Source organism: Musa acuminata, chromosome BXJ1-10 (genome assembly GCF_036884655.1).
Source record: "Musa acuminata AAA Group cultivar baxijiao chromosome BXJ1-10, Cavendish_Baxijiao_AAA, whole genome shotgun sequence".
NCBI lineage: Eukaryota > Viridiplantae > Streptophyta > Magnoliopsida > Zingiberales > Musaceae > Musa > Musa acuminata.
This window is the reverse complement of record NC_088336.1, coordinates 29,926,980-29,942,027: the sequence shown is the minus strand read 5'-3', so window position 1 is coordinate 29,942,027 and position 15,048 is coordinate 29,926,980. Positions and strand designations below refer to the sequence as shown.

At 42.3% G+C, this 15,048-nt stretch overlaps 3 protein-coding genes across 6 annotated transcripts; 1 reads left to right on the top strand and 2 right to left on the bottom strand.

Moving 5' to 3' along the window:
- Positions 1-383: 383 nt before the first annotated feature.
- LOC135596096 (protein spotted leaf 11-like) lies at positions 384-5,780 on the bottom strand. Of its 3 annotated transcripts, none has more exons than XM_065087832.1 (4): positions 5,202-5,780; positions 2,557-2,673; positions 1,946-2,389; positions 384-1,857 (listed from the first exon to the last, which is right to left on the bottom strand). In XM_065087832.1, exons 1-4 carry the CDS (start codon positions 5,505-5,507, stop codon positions 691-693), a joined length of 2,034 nt encoding a protein of 677 aa, XP_064943904.1. In that variant the 5' UTR covers positions 5,508-5,780; the 3' UTR covers positions 384-690. The 3 variants fall into 3 exon arrangements, with proteins under 3 accessions (XP_064943904.1, XP_064943905.1, XP_064943906.1); XM_065087833.1 differs by having other exon boundaries at positions 1,946-2,377; positions 5,202-5,779; XM_065087834.1 differs by having other exon boundaries at positions 2,557-2,701; positions 5,202-5,335.
- Positions 5,781-7,619: 1,839 nt separating this feature from the next.
- On the bottom strand, positions 7,620-9,984 carry LOC135596095 (large ribosomal subunit protein eL36y-like). The gene is made up of 4 exons (XM_065087831.1): positions 9,844-9,984; positions 9,428-9,538; positions 8,355-8,554; positions 7,620-7,846 (listed from the first exon to the last, which is right to left on the bottom strand). Exons 2-4 carry the CDS (start codon positions 9,527-9,529, stop codon positions 7,816-7,818), a joined length of 333 nt encoding a protein of 110 aa, XP_064943903.1. The 5' UTR covers positions 9,530-9,538; positions 9,844-9,984; the 3' UTR covers positions 7,620-7,815.
- Positions 9,985-11,177: 1,193 nt separating this feature from the next.
- Positions 11,178-14,419, top strand: LOC135596094 (E3 ubiquitin-protein ligase XB3-like). Of its 2 annotated transcripts, XM_065087829.1 has the most exons (8): positions 11,178-11,522; positions 11,610-11,669; positions 11,766-11,837; positions 11,946-12,067; positions 12,160-12,300; positions 12,412-12,519; positions 13,003-13,261; positions 13,973-14,419. In XM_065087829.1, exons 1-8 carry the CDS (start codon positions 11,340-11,342, stop codon positions 14,342-14,344), a joined length of 1,317 nt encoding a protein of 438 aa, XP_064943901.1. In that variant the 5' UTR covers positions 11,178-11,339; the 3' UTR covers positions 14,345-14,419. The 2 variants fall into 2 exon arrangements, with proteins under 2 accessions (XP_064943901.1, XP_064943902.1); XM_065087830.1 differs by lacking the exon at positions 12,412-12,519.
- Positions 14,420-15,048: the final 629 nt, after the last annotated feature.

Here is a 15,048-nt window from a genome sequence, read left to right as displayed (position 1 = left end):
TCGAGCCTTCTTGTGCTGTGTTGCAAACTATTGGTAGGTTGAGACTAGTTTTGCCGCATGATCTTGACATGTTCATCAAACTGTTCGATGTGAATGGCAGTCTATCCTAATAGTTCTGATGTTCATCAAATTCTTTTTTACTTACGCATTCCACAAGAAAAAATCAACACGCACAATAGTGCAAGAGATGAGTTTCATGTTCATATCGATGGCACGCATTGTGCTCTGTGAACGCATCCTCTTTACTCGGATACTGTGCCTTCAGATACACATGCGAGCATGATTCAAGCTGTAGTCTTAACAAGAAGCATAGCCATCTAATCGAATACTAAAACAGAGACAAATGACCAATTAATCAGCCTAACGCAGCCACAGAGGTAGAATAAATAATGAATCATGATGCCTGAAAATTTTCAAAGCTTAGTGTCTCGTCCAACAGATGCCGTTCCTCCGTAAAATTTGAGGATGAGATACCTTAAATTATCACCATGGCACACGTTATAAACAACTCTTTCGGTACTTTCTGACCTATTTTCCTGCTTACGGCGGTCGCGATTATACGCATCCAGCCTATCTCCCCAACTCAAACATAATAACAAGCCAATTAACTTTTCAAGGCAGGTGATCTTCCACCCCTCCAGTCTTATAATTAGATAACAGCAAGTTACTTCACCTTTGTTAAAAAACCAGCTATGTATCGGTCGAAGCTGACGCAGTTGTATCTCTTGACTCGTCCACCAGACCCTGTATCCAAGCTCGAGTCTGAGCCTTGGCTTGAACATGAGCTTCCTTCTGCTGATCCAGAAACCTGTTCATTCGTTCGAGCAACTGCGCAGCCTTCCTCTTGCCTCTGTCAGTGCCACTCTCTACCATTGCAAACAATGGTTCCATCATCCCCTGTTCGTGCAACTCAGCCAGATGTTGCTGCTGCTGCTCCCCATTACAGAGATGCACCAAAACAGCTGCTGCGTTTTCCTTGTTTCTCGGTGATCCACTTCTTATCACCTTTATCAGCACTGGCAGTGCCTCTGCGGCCGTGATTGCTGCCTTTCCCTCGGGATGACTTGAGAGTATTGCCATGATAGCAAGAGCTTCATCCATCATAGAAGTTTCTGGATCTGTCAAGAGCCCCATCAGTGTCTGAATCACCCCAGCCCTTACAGCCTTTCCCTTGTTCCCCTGGTAAATGCACAGGTTGAAGAGAGCAGTTGCTGCATCCTTTTTGCCTCTTTGACTACCTTCACTTAGCAGCAAAACAAGAGGGGGGATTGCCCCTGACTCGCCAATTATGACTTTATTCCTGTCCACCACAGAGAGGCTGAAGAGTGTCGCTGCCGCATTCTCCCTTGCTTCCATACTGCCCCTCTTAAGAACATGCACTATCCCGGGCACAGCACCAGAGACGATTATCTTCCCCTTGTTCTCCTCAAAGATAGAGAGGTTCAAAAGTGCAGTAACGGCGTGCTCCTGTGTGCGTATATCATGGGTAACGAGCAAACTCACCAGAACAGGTATAGCACCAGCCTCAGCTATGCACACCCTATTGTCAGCATTTCGCTTGGCAAGAAGGCGAAGCTCACCAGCAGCTGATCGTTGGTCTTCAAGGTTCTGTGATGATAGCTTGTGGAGAAGATCAACAACTTTGGCATGTTCACTTGCAGAGCAACCTGATGGAGGCTTGCCAGTTTGAGCTGGGCGCTTGGGTGGTTCCATCCCATTTTCCTCACACCACCGCATTATGACGCTGCGAAGGATGTAATTTGGTGTTAATGATGTGCTGGATAGTTTCTGTTGTGTCTTGGGGCATGTGTTGTGCCCTGCTTCCAGCCATTTCTTGATGTATCCCCGTTCATAAGTCTGTAGAAGAGGATATAAATAGTTACAGTTATCTTCAAGGCCCATGAGAGATACGACCTAGTAGAGTCAAAATCTAGGATATTTATACCTGTCCAGTGGACACAATAACTGGATCTCCCATCAGCTCCAGGGATATAGGACAGCGAAAGTCATCAGGAATGATAGGTGTTTTAGTTGTTCCATGAGATGGAAGAACCCTAGGATTTGTTGGAGTGCCCATTTCTGATTGCTGTGTCTGCACAAAATCCTTTACCTTCTTTAGCAGCATTACCATCTTTTCAATAATTTTTCCAGGATCTCCGCCACTGGAGACCACCATCTCATGCAATGCAATTGATTCTTGTTTGAGATCTGATATGGTCATCAACTGTAATTTTTCTGCCAAACTCTGGAGGATTGTAGAGTCTACTTTGGCATCAGCACTCATACTGTAGACGGACAATAGATCAGTGTGCAGCTCAGTATCAGTAGCATCAATCCGTTCTTTGGCTCTTTTGAACTGAGAATGCACAAGTTCAACCTGTACAAAGTGCTGAACTTTGTAGGCATTTGAACTAGAAAGTTAATATATAAACGCTGTTTGGATATGTGGATATGATGGAGGAATAAGGACAATAAAATTGTTAACCCCACATATAGTTTCTTAAATGACACTAATAATTAAGTTGAAGGGAGAGAATATCATTATTGATAGTTTACCTGTTCTTTTACTTCATCTGATATGTCAATCTCATCAAAGGGAATTTTATCCAAAGCTTGTTCCAGTTGAAATGTAACAACTTGGAACATTTCCATTATTCTGTCTCGTTCCAAGACCTGGAAACAGAAGTGCAGAAATTGGTGACTGCAGACAGAAGAAGACACCACTAAGAATTTCGCACAAGTACAAATCCATGCTAAGCAGCAGGAAGAAATCAGATACCAGATAGGTTTCTCCAGTTCATGCTTCCAATATAATTGATGCATAGTTCAGAAAATCAATTGTATACACCAAAATTGCCATATTTACATAAGGTTTAGGAAACATGAATTATACCATGTAAGACAGAGAAAGCACCATTCAATCTTTTCATGACAAACCGTTGGTCATGAAGATCGTTTTTTCCTTCAAGAAACAAACCTCTATTCACAGAGATCAAAAGGCACATCATAGCATAAACCTATGCCACCAACAAATGCATGATTTTGGATTACACGTAGAACCTTAATGCGCAAATAAGTCAGCATTTTGGTGCCATAAATCTCACATCTCGAGTGAGGAAGATTGTGATTCTCCAAGAACCTCATAACAGGGTTAGTATGTTAACCCTGTCAATTGCATCATGACAACCCCTCTTTGTCCATTACTCCCTTCACATCGTCTAAGGTTGGACTCTGTTAGCCTCTTCAACATTATATTCACCAGCTCTTTTGATGCTCTGAAAGAGATCCTCCTCAACATTATATTCACCAGTTCTTAGGATGATACGAGGGAGATCCATTTGCTCTTTTCTTCATGAGTTTCCCTATTCAGTTCCCTATGCGGTGCCTTCCTTTCTCATTTCCTTTTTTTTTTTTTTTTACATATTAAGTACCACTTTTAGTTACATTCACCTATGTTTGGCCAATTTCAAGGATAGAACATCTTTATCATCAAACACTTGTTCAGATTAGATGTCTTCTTTACTTATTATATGTTGGCTTTGCTTATTAAATTTTCCAACAGCTAAAAGATGATAGTCTGGTGAACCTCTTGGTAGCAATGGCATGTATGAGAGGTTGGACATAAAACACCGAACATACTGGAAATTCTTTTCCAGTGTATGCTGAATTACCAGTGCCAAAGCATATATGGATTAGACACCACAAACTTACTCAAATTGTACACATCTGTTCTTGAAAGCAATCACAAGGAAGATCTGGAAAAAGAAACCCAACAATTGCAAAGGAAGTGTCAAGATCAGATTTGTCATGCCAAAGCTAATAAGCAAAACTAAAGAATTTAAGCAGTAAGTGCAGGGATTGACAATGGCTTTGTTACATGTGGGAGCAGTTTAGGCCCATGGACAACAAGAATCTGCTAGCAAAGCCACCGAAGAAGGATCATCCTGAGAACTGTGATTATAAAAACTGAACCTTTGAAATGTCTGGCTTGTTCAAAATCTGATAGGGGAATCTCAAAGCATCAGATATGGACAACCTTGCTATTGTTGAAATCAACTTGGACAGTGCTGCTTTTCTTCTTTCTTTTTGGTGGGTAAGTGACCCTATATAGGTAGGTTGGTTCTTATCCTTCTGACCATCTGACAGCAATGGCAGAAAGTGCCTCATCCACTAGGCTGCACTTCTATGATTATTCAAGATTAAGTCATCTTTTACTTAGAGCCACTTAAAGCTACTGATAGTGTGCTAATATATAATAGAATCAATTGGTCCATTGAATGTACACCTGCATTTACTAAGCATGGTGGCCGATCTTCTAGAATGCTTGTGAATATGGCCCGACTTGTATAGAACAAGAATCGTGTTAATTCACCTAACACGATTCTTTTCCTTATCAACCAAGGTCTTAACGGAAAGGTTCCGAGTGACATTGTATTCTTGTACATACCCATAAAAAACACATATACAGCATAGCAATCATTTAATTTTCTTATTCACCTATTGCACTCCAAGTGAACTGTGGACAATGTATGTCACTGAAATGTACTTCAAGAGTTTGGACTCATAACAAGTTCCCAAGAAATCAAATCATAATCCCTTGATCACATCAGAGGAACAAAATTTTATCTTCCAAAGCTAGAAACAATTTGGTATACCTATCAAAGATTTGCCTTAAGTGAAGGGAAAAGATATTGCAAATATTGTGCATGTATAAAAGAAATAAATCTTTTTGACAAACTGAATCTTGCTCCACAATTTTGATAACAAAGAACAGAAAATTCCCAGACAAACAATTGCTTCAAACTTAACAGCTGATAGGTTTCATTCTAATCCTAGTTTCTTATAGCCATTCATGAAACCACATAAATCTAAATGCTTATATATTACTTTCAGAACAAAATTATTCTGCCGAGGAAAACCACACAGCTCCTAAATCAAAGCATTATTCAAAAAGATTAAGAAAACAATTTTCAATTTCGAGGATGCAGCCGATCTTCCTAACAACGGCAGTAAGTATGCAGGATCTAATAGAAAGGTTAGAACAAGAAATAAAAGAGGAAAAAATGGTCTTGATTTCCAGGAAAGACTTAAAATTGAGCTCACGGGATACCAGAAAGAAAAAGGTGCCGCATTTCACAAAAAGAGGATAGAAATGAGAGAAAACGAAACGGAAAAGCTTCGGCGACGCCGCTTCGACATACCAGGAAGATCTTGCTCCCTTCGCTCCCCAGCCGGAGGAGGTCCTTGGCCGAATCGAGGGCCCGATTGAGCTTCTCCAGGGCGCCGACCGCCGGCTTCGAAATCGGATCGTTGCTCTCCTTGAGCTCCTCGAACATAGGCGCGAGCAGCTTGATCCGCCGCGAGAGGTTGCAAAATTGCTTCTTGTAAGCGTTCCGGTAGTCGGAGATGCCGGCGATCTCCTCCACCGCCTCCGCCAGCCTATCCACCACCCTCCCCGCCGCCGTTGGCACTTCCGGAGCTGCCGCTTCGTTGGCTCCTTCGTCCATCGCTCTTCTATCTATAACTCCACCAACTGGTCGACGAATCGACCTCTACTCCAGCAACTGATTTGCGGGGATCTCAACGCCGCGATCAATTCCACGAAAGATTGACGGACCTGCTCCGCGTCTAAGATTGCTTCGAGGAAATCACAGAAAGAGACTGGAAAAGGAGCTGCCTTTTTCCCATTCGAGGCGAGCAGAGGGGGAGCGTCGCAGGGTAGGGGATGAAGAGCGTAGCCGCAGCAGGAGGTGCCGCTATAGTTGGTCTCGGGGTGAGGATCCTTCCCAAGCACACATTGTTCCCAAAACCATAAAATTCCTATACTAACCGTCCATCTTCACAAACCTAAACTTGTCCTCCGTCACTTTACAGCAATCAAATTGGAAAGCTACATTCGTTGGAGGCGATCCCACCTGCCGTCGTTCTTTCTTTATTTTATATGCCCTTTTCCTTAAATCGGCGTGGCTTGGAGCCGCGGCTCAGAGAGGGATGAAAGTTGCAATGATTTAAATGGTCCAGTCGGTGTTGCTGCAGTGTGGACCTGAGAAGACTCAAGCTGGAAGCTCATAAATAATATAAATCGGAGATTACAAGGCACTAAAAGCTTCCATTGGTTCCAATTGCTATTCCCACTGTCTCAATCTCGTCGTCGTCTTGGTTAATGAATGGGACGGCAAAGTTGACAGATGTGAAGGATATGTATACAGATAAGATGCCTTTCTTCTTTATTGCTGAAACCTTGTGTTGAATGGAGGGAGATATGGGGATTGAATGATTCTGATGAGCATGTTTTCGATCATAAATATGCACATAGTCGACTACATCTGCATGTTTATGATCAAAATTGAATCTTCACTGAAATTGCAGAAGATTATTATTAGCTCTTTTGCTGGCCTGCTATTCAAGCAACATCCACATTTAATATAGGAGAGAGAATTTTGCTCCTTAGGTAAAAAGCATCAAACTGCTGCTGCACTTGGCAGATTGCCACACTGCAACTAGCAGCAGCAAGAGATCTTCCCTTTACATGATTGACCTCAGGTCAACCTACCATGTCCTGGTTCTTGTGGATATAAACAAAACAAAAGGACCAAAAGGCAAAAGACAGAGTAGCAGCATGTACAAGAAGATCAAATTGACAATGAAGCAACTTAAGGAAAACACTTGTGGTTGTCTCCCATTTATGAGGGGTATTAAAAGGAAGACGAGGAAGGAACAGTAGTGAATGCACATGGACAAGGTGTATTGTGCATGCACAGTGCAAAAGAGTCGAAGCCCAGACTGTCACACTAATGGGCGCGGCTTAGTGTTAATGATGTTAGTTATTATGTTGTGATAATATGGTAATAAGTGGATAATATGGGGGCTCGGCTTGGAGCCGAGGTCGAGCCGCCGTGGGAGGCTGTTTGCCGCCACATGGGTTGACGTGGCCGGGGAGCGGCGGCCGTCCCCACCGGCCACGCCCACCGACAAGCGGACCCTCCCGACCGTCCGATCTGGGCGAGCGGGCGGCGGTGATAGGATGTGCTGCGAGGACCACCGGTTCACGCACCCGGTCGCGGCGGTCGCTGTCGCTCGCCACGTGCCCTCTTGTCGACTCGAGGACTGTCGGGTTCGGTGAGCGCACGAGGTCGGTCCCACGCTAACAAGCCGCGCACGTTTAGTGCACTCACGGATCATCCTGACCGTCGATCCCATCAATCAAAAAAATGTGAAATTTGAAATACCTTGTTTACCCCTCTCTGGTGTCCTCCTTTTTACCTGTACGCTAATAAATAACGTGGCCTGCATGGGTAGAAGAAACAGCAGCGTTGACCCGTTGACCTTCATGAACAGATGCAGATGGGATGTAAATAACATCCAAAGTGACAATTCTCGAAGAGATCAGACTGATATTAATTTGAGTATATTTGTGTGGACGGATAGAAAAGCCTCATATTTCCGATTGTGACGTTTCATTTTGGCTGATGCATAAAGATGCTAAAAGTGTCGCTAAAATACACACCGACAGATCTAATCAATTGCACAATCAATCACACTGTTGACAGAACATCTGTGCATTAACAATCACAGAACAAGCAGCGATATGTTGATGATAATAATAAAACGGATGCATCTAAATCAATATCAAAACTAAAGTTGCTACTTTAGTTAAACCATGAATCCATAGCCTCAATATTCTTCTTCAGAAATAACACATCCTGGCGTTAAAGGCACAGGGAATACAAAATATTTCAGAAGTAACACATCCTAAAAAGTTTCGATTTTTAGTGCATCTGATCCTGCCAATGACATGAGATCATAAACCCCCGGTTACTTCTTCTTATCGCTAACTCCAGCAGACCTGCAAGTTAGATGACCACATGGAACAACAGATGGGTAATTAGAATCACCAAAATCCACAGAATTGTATAGAATTTATAGAAATTTATGCACTTAACGGCACGGTAGACAATTTTTCTCATTTGTATATCATGATAGCAAGCGATTAACCCAACACAGAAAACTGATATTTTAATTTTTCATTGTATAAATACCAAATCGTGTCTATTTACGTATTGTCCGACATTGCATCTTTGTCATTCGGTATTAAGCGGACCAGCCGCCTGTATTTGAAGTTTTGAACTATCATCAGAGACCCATTCCTACACAAGTCCTTATCGCTAATTGTACTTCTTATTGCTAAGTCCACAATGCTTCAATTTCTAGCCACAAAGGTACCTATCAGATATTTCCATGATGAATTCATAATATAAATTATGAAGTATGCCTCCAACCCCAATGCTAAGACAACTGTTATCTTACAATTAGTAAAGAAAACGATAATAAAAAGGGAAAATCTGAACACTGACCTCATTTTCCTGAGAACATTGGCCATCTCCTCACGCTTCTTCTTGGCTCGCTTGTGCGTGCCCAACTTTCGCTTTGCCACTTTTAATGCACGCTTGTCCTTCCCAACTTTAAGAAGCTCAGTGATCCTCTTCTCATAAGGAGCAAATCCTGCAACCTCCCTGATTATATTCCTCACGAAATGCACTCTTTTGCTCGTCTTCTGAAAAAAATAAAAAATCATATGATAAATAAAAACATCCAAGCACAACATCAAGTTTGGAACTTATAATGGCAATGGGACTTGCTAACAATCAAAACTTCCAAGGTTCAATAATTTTCAAAACCAAAATGAATGACTAACAATAATTTTCAAATCAGTAGACTTTGCTCTAACACGCTCGAATCAATCCAATATAATAGGATTCACTGTGATAATCTTTGAACGCATATTCTTGCTGCATGGAAGCTGAATTATATCTAGTCAACCTCACAAGGGAAATGTTTCAGAAGAAATTCCAAGGAACAATTTCCCAGATTCTTCGTATATATCCACGAAAATTCACAAGAGCCACAACAAATCAAGGTGTAAAAGACTCAGAAAGATGTCTTTTCTTTATCGATGTAGCCTCATCATATAATACCGGAGAATGGTACAGGATGCAAAAGCCCTTAAATAAACAAATCATAACTATACCCAAATCGATTCATAAGAGCCACATGAAGTTTTTTAACTACAACAATTAGCATGCACCAGACCCATGGTGGGGAGAAGAAATAGATAGATTTCTTGACACTATCACATGATCAAATTTAGGATTCACTCAGATCATCTAAACATACATAAAAAATAGGATAGCACAAAGAATGCACAGTCCCATGGATCAAAAATGTTGTTTAGCCATCAAGTACCAAATTAACATACAACAAAACTGAAATGAAACAAAGAATGCGTAGTTTCATGCATTAAGAATGTTGTTTCATGCATCAAAAGCTGATAGTCACAAATTCCACATTTCATTGCACGAGTTTGCAGAGATCAGTCAGACTGTATGCAAATGGAAAATAAAAAATAAAAAATACAAAAGATTCATACTCCTTTTCTGCTGGAAGGGCGAGGGAGCAGCTCCCGCTTGGTGACGATATGGCCTTTGTTCAGCCCGACAAAGAGACCGCTGTTCGGCTGCGGAGGAGCCATTGCTTCCTACTGTTCAGAAGAACATCAGGGTTACTAAGCAAAGATCCTTCATTGTTTCGATCACACAACAAGAAGGATAAGTATCAAAAGTCGAGAGATAAACGATCTAAATCGCAGATTAAGGCAGATCCAACCACATCTCTTTCTCAATAATAAAATTGGAGAGAAAGATCCCACTTTTTGGTCCTTGCGTTAGGATTTTAACCATCGCATTAAAAAACTCCAGTCGACAAAGAAGCAAATGCTGCATTAACTGCACAAACAAAAGAATCTTTTCCCAAAAAAAAAAAAAAGAAGAAAGAATTGCTGCGTACCACCGAACCGAACACACTACCGGCCGCCGAAGAACCCTAATGGCGTAGGATGATGCCTAATGAAGGCGCTATGCGAGAGCTAAAACATTGCCCGAGACAAAATTATTTACGGAAATGCCCTTTCCCTCGGACTGCGACCCTAATTAGATTTGGTCCGAGTATGTGTTCGTGACGCCATCGCACATTGGGTTCCATTACTTGATTCCACGTCGTTCCGCGGTCAAAATTGGTCAAACTCGAACCGATCGAGTCGACTTATCATGGTCGGGTTAAACCGTGAAGCAAAGGGACTCGATGCCCGATGAGGTCTTCCCATTGTGCCCAACGTCGCGGTCAATTATTTATGGGAGGGGAAGACCGACCCGAGTCAAAAATTGATGGGGCGTAGCCTCGTGAGGCCCATCTCCAATAAATGGTTGCCACGACCGGTGATTCGTGACCTACATGTCAGAGTCAGTGTGGTTAAAGCATTCAATGTGCGTGACTCCATTGGGGGGGATTCACTCCTCTTGCACGTGAACTGCTCGATGATTTGCCTGACTTATTTTTAATTCGGCAAATTCTTCAAAAAAAAAAAAATCCTATTTTAACCTCTTTTTTTTTTTCTAATAACATCTTTTTTTTAATTTGTATCAATAGAACCTCTCTTATTTCTTAAAAAATAAATTTTGTATACTCTGTATAGTATTTCTTTTAAAAAGATATCTTCGTCTCAATCGATCGTCTTCGCTTTATCATCGTAACAATCATGTCTAGTATTTCCTTCTTTCTTTGTTTAGAGTCAATAATATCAAGATTTATTGAAGGAGAAGTTATGTAAAGTAAATGTAGCGAATTCTTGAAAAAGAATTCATAACTTTGGACTTTTCGATTAAAGTATCGTAAGTTTGAAAAAAAATATTTTACTCATATCAATTACCACTATCCCCTCGCACGTCGACCCTCTTCTCTGATCGTTTGTGCTTTTGTGTGCGAGTTGATAGATAACATTAGCCTCCTCCATCTTCTCCTCGTCTAATCGTGTGAGCGGGTTCGTAATAACAAATTACCCATTCTTCTCACTCGATCAGGTATACCTTCGTGGGAGGATATGACTAACCATGATGAGGCTTTAAAGTCTGAGTGATCAAGAACAAGTGAAGGTGCAATTAGGATAGTGCTATTAAGAAGATTTTTGAAAGTTAAGATGATAAAATGATTATTTAGAAGTTCGAAAATATTTATTATTTTTAATGTATTTAGATAGAACTTAATTATTGTAATATTGACCGCGTTTGCGTCATTTTGTGGTCCGTAAAATAATAAAAGCAGCATAAAAAGTTAGTATTATTTTAAAGACGCGAAGACCGCTGCCGTGACGCTTCAGCCGCTTCCCTCCTTCCCTTCCAACGCTCGCCTCCCTTTCCCCGGCGGCGCCGCGGCGCTCCGGTGGGAGTCCGAAGACCTCCAGAGCTCACGTATCGACCACCGGAGGAGCTCGGAGAGGCAGGGCGGGGATGGGCCAGGGACTGAGCTGCGCCAGCTCGAGCTACGACCATGACTTCTTCACCGCAGTCCAAGCCGGCGACTTGCAGGCGGTGGACTCCTACCTGAAGGACGACCCGTCACTGCTTCTCCGGACCACCATCTACGACCGCCTCTCCGCGCTCCACATCGCCGCCGCCAATGGCCGCGTTGAGGTGAGCCCATTTCCCTCCGCCCGAGCTTCTTCTGGCGAGGATCGGTCGATGCTTGGGTTTTTGGTCTGATGTGCGATATGTTTGCAGGTTTTGTCTATGATCTTGGATCGATCTGTTAGCCCCGATGTCTTGAATCGAGATAAACAGGTGAAGAGGCCAGAAAAAGACATTGTTTTGTCATGAATTACTTCCTTCCTACTCAAAAATCTTTTCATTTTCATGGAATTTGGTTTCCGTAATCAGACCCCATTGATGCTGGCCGCGATGCATGGAAAGATCGAGTGCGTGCAGAAGCTACTCGATTCCGGAGCAAATGTGAGCCGAGCTACTGTCTTCTTCTCAAGATTCCCTTTTGCTGTTACTCTCGTCTCCGAAATCTTGGATTTTGTGCTGGGATTGATCTCTCATTATCTGTGTGGATAGATCTTGATGTTCGATTCGGTAAATGGAAGAACTTGCCTCCATCATGCTGCTTATTATGGTCATTCCGATTGTCTGCGAGCAATTCTGTCGGCTGCCAAATCCACACATGTTGCAAGTTCTTGGTAGGGCTCTAAAAGATCCACCGATTCATGGCGTGACTGTGGTTGAATGAGTCAAGGTTTAGCTTCTTCTTCTTCTTTTTGTGGACTGACAGGGGATTTGCCCGGTTTGTAAACGTGAGTGATGGCACCGGAGCGACGCCGTTGCACCTCGCGGCGAGGCAAAAAAGGCCCAGCTGCGTCCATATTCTGGTAGACAATGGCGCTCTCGTCTGTGCTTCGACTGGCCGATATGGGTAAGTTTATGCTGTGACTGACTCTTTCTCCATCACACACATGCCTTTGGTGTTAGTTCCAAGTCTGGAGATTGTGACTTAGCTGTGAGCTTAAGAGATCCCAAATTGCAGCTTTCCTGGGAGCACCCCTCTGCACTTGGCAGCTCGGGGGGGAAGCTTGGATTGCATCAGGGAGTTGCTTGCACGCGGTGCTGATCGGCTTCAACGGGATTCATCTGGGTAAGGATGTGTCTCGGCTTGCACATTGTTTCTGCTCCGAGCTTGGAGTTGCTTGATCATAACTTAGGGTTTGTGCAAGTTGCTGGGAGGATGAAATTAGTGTAGATGATTCCATCCAAGCTCGTTAGTGTCCAGGAGCTTCGATCAACTGGTTTTTATTTGTTGCAATTCACAGATCTAGGTGCAGCTTTTGATATTCCTCAGCAATTTTCTACTCCTATGCTATCAAATACTTTGGATAAGCTATTAGGAAATCTTTTGTTGGCTCAAGCATTACGAAAATGTCATTTTTCAATTCAGCATCCTTTTAGTTTCTCTAATGTGCGTTCTAGTCGCCATCTTTGTCGGAAAAATTTCTTGTACTGGGACTAAAGATCGGTAGGGTGATTGGATATACCGACTTGTTCATTAATTTGTTTGCGATTTATCATCTCAATGCGGCTGCATAATGTCCTTTTTCTTTGTTGGCACTTGGATTTACAGGAGAATGCCGTATGAGGTTGCACTGAAGCAGAATCATGGAGAATGTGCAGCTCTATTGAACCCATCTGCAGCAGAGCCTCTGGTTTGGCCTTCTGCACTGAAGTTCATCAGTGAACTTGATTCAGAGACGAAGGCTCTGCTGGAGGCAGCTCTGATGGAGGGTAACAGGGAAAGGGAAATGAAGATCTTGAAAGGAACTACAGATTCGTTGACATCTCCTGCACATTCAGATAAAGCATTTGATGATGATGTTTCTGAGGTACTGCATCCTTTTTTCCCCCATTTATTCAAGGAAGATATCTTAATTCTTTTCCTTTATTTTTTTCTTCTGCTTATGATAACCATTTTTTGGGATCCATAATTATATCAATGTTATTTTCCTCTTGTTAATTGTGAGATATAAGCCAATGGCATTTTGTTTGCATGGAGCAAACTCAGTCTTCGATCGAAAGAAAGAAAGAGCAGCATCTTTTAGCATTGTTATCTATATATTGCTAAAACTGCATGTGAAGCAGCAGTATGATCATGTTATTGAATCTGGTGGAGAATTATGCTGCGTTTACTTACTGAATCTGCAAATTATTTCCATAAACCTAAGTAGTAGATTAAGACACCATGATTTCACCCTTCATTTAGTTGTTCAGGTCTGGGCCACAACCTGCAATGATTCTTCTCTCCAGTTTTAACCCTTGAATATGAGCAATTTCACTGTGAGTCATGAGATGGGTACATCCCACAATGCTTACAAACTGACACTCATATGACCTACTGAACTCACAGCTGCTTTTGTCCCCCAAAGAAAGAGCATTTAGCTTCTTATTGCTAATGATTAAACAATGTAAAGATGATAGGAGGATAACAGCAATAGCACAAGGAGTTGTTTGATGATATTCTGCCTCTGAGAAACTATAATACATCAAATGCAATGCCTTTTTTACTTCCATCTCATGAAAAATAGTTGTTATTGCAGGGGAGTGATGCAGAGTTCTGTTCCATCTGCTTCGACCGGGTTTGCACCATCGAGGTCCAAGACTGCCGGCATCAGATGTGTGCCCAATGCACACTGGCCGTGTGCTGCCACAGCAAGCCAAACCCCACAACCTTGTTCTTGCCTTCACCGGCCTGCCCCTTCTGCCGCAGCAGCATATCTCGGCTGGTAACCACCAAGGCCAGGGACACCGGAGACCAGAACACCACCTCAAAGCCAAGGAGGTTCCGGCATTGCAGCAGCGAGGGCAGTAGTAGCTTCAAAGGTCTGTCTTCAGCTGTGGGATCATTTGGACTGATGGGCTGTGGCTCAGGTAGAATAACTGATAGCAGTGACATGGTAGACAAGCTGTAGAACATACAGTGCAGTTCATATGGCTACTGGCCACAACCAGGAATGCTAAACAAAAATAAGGTTTTGGGTATCAAACTACATGATCTTGATGCAGGTGCAGATTCTTGTGCTCTGAGATCAAAGGAGAACATAGTTAAACAGTCCTTTGACTATATATATATATATATATATATATATATATATATATATATATATATATATATATATATATATATATATATATATATATATATATATATATAGGGATGATGTCATCTCTTCTGAAGGACAGTGGAGGGGAATTTTCTTATCTTACAACTCATCAATGTCCTTCAAGAGGGGGGAAGAAGCTGCAGCCTGAATGTCTGATTTGAATCATGGTGATGCAATGTACATGGGCACACTGATTGACAAGGGAGACTTTTGGGTATTGGGTATCAATGTGCATGGGCACAGTGATTCAGAAGAGAGTGTTTTTGGGTATTAGCCATCATGTGACTGCCTGCCATGTGATTGATTATGGGGATGGGCTCCATTTGGTCAGTACTCTCCTTTTAATTATGCAAGCTTCTTGTCAGTGGTCACATCCCTGTTTCAAGCCTAGTGTTACCAGCTGCTGAGGTGAGATTGTACTGTGGATTCCCTTGTTGTGAGTACATGGATTCTGTATGGGGACAAACTGCTGTGGAAAAGCTAAAGATGCATCTCTTGTTTGGAGAGCATGT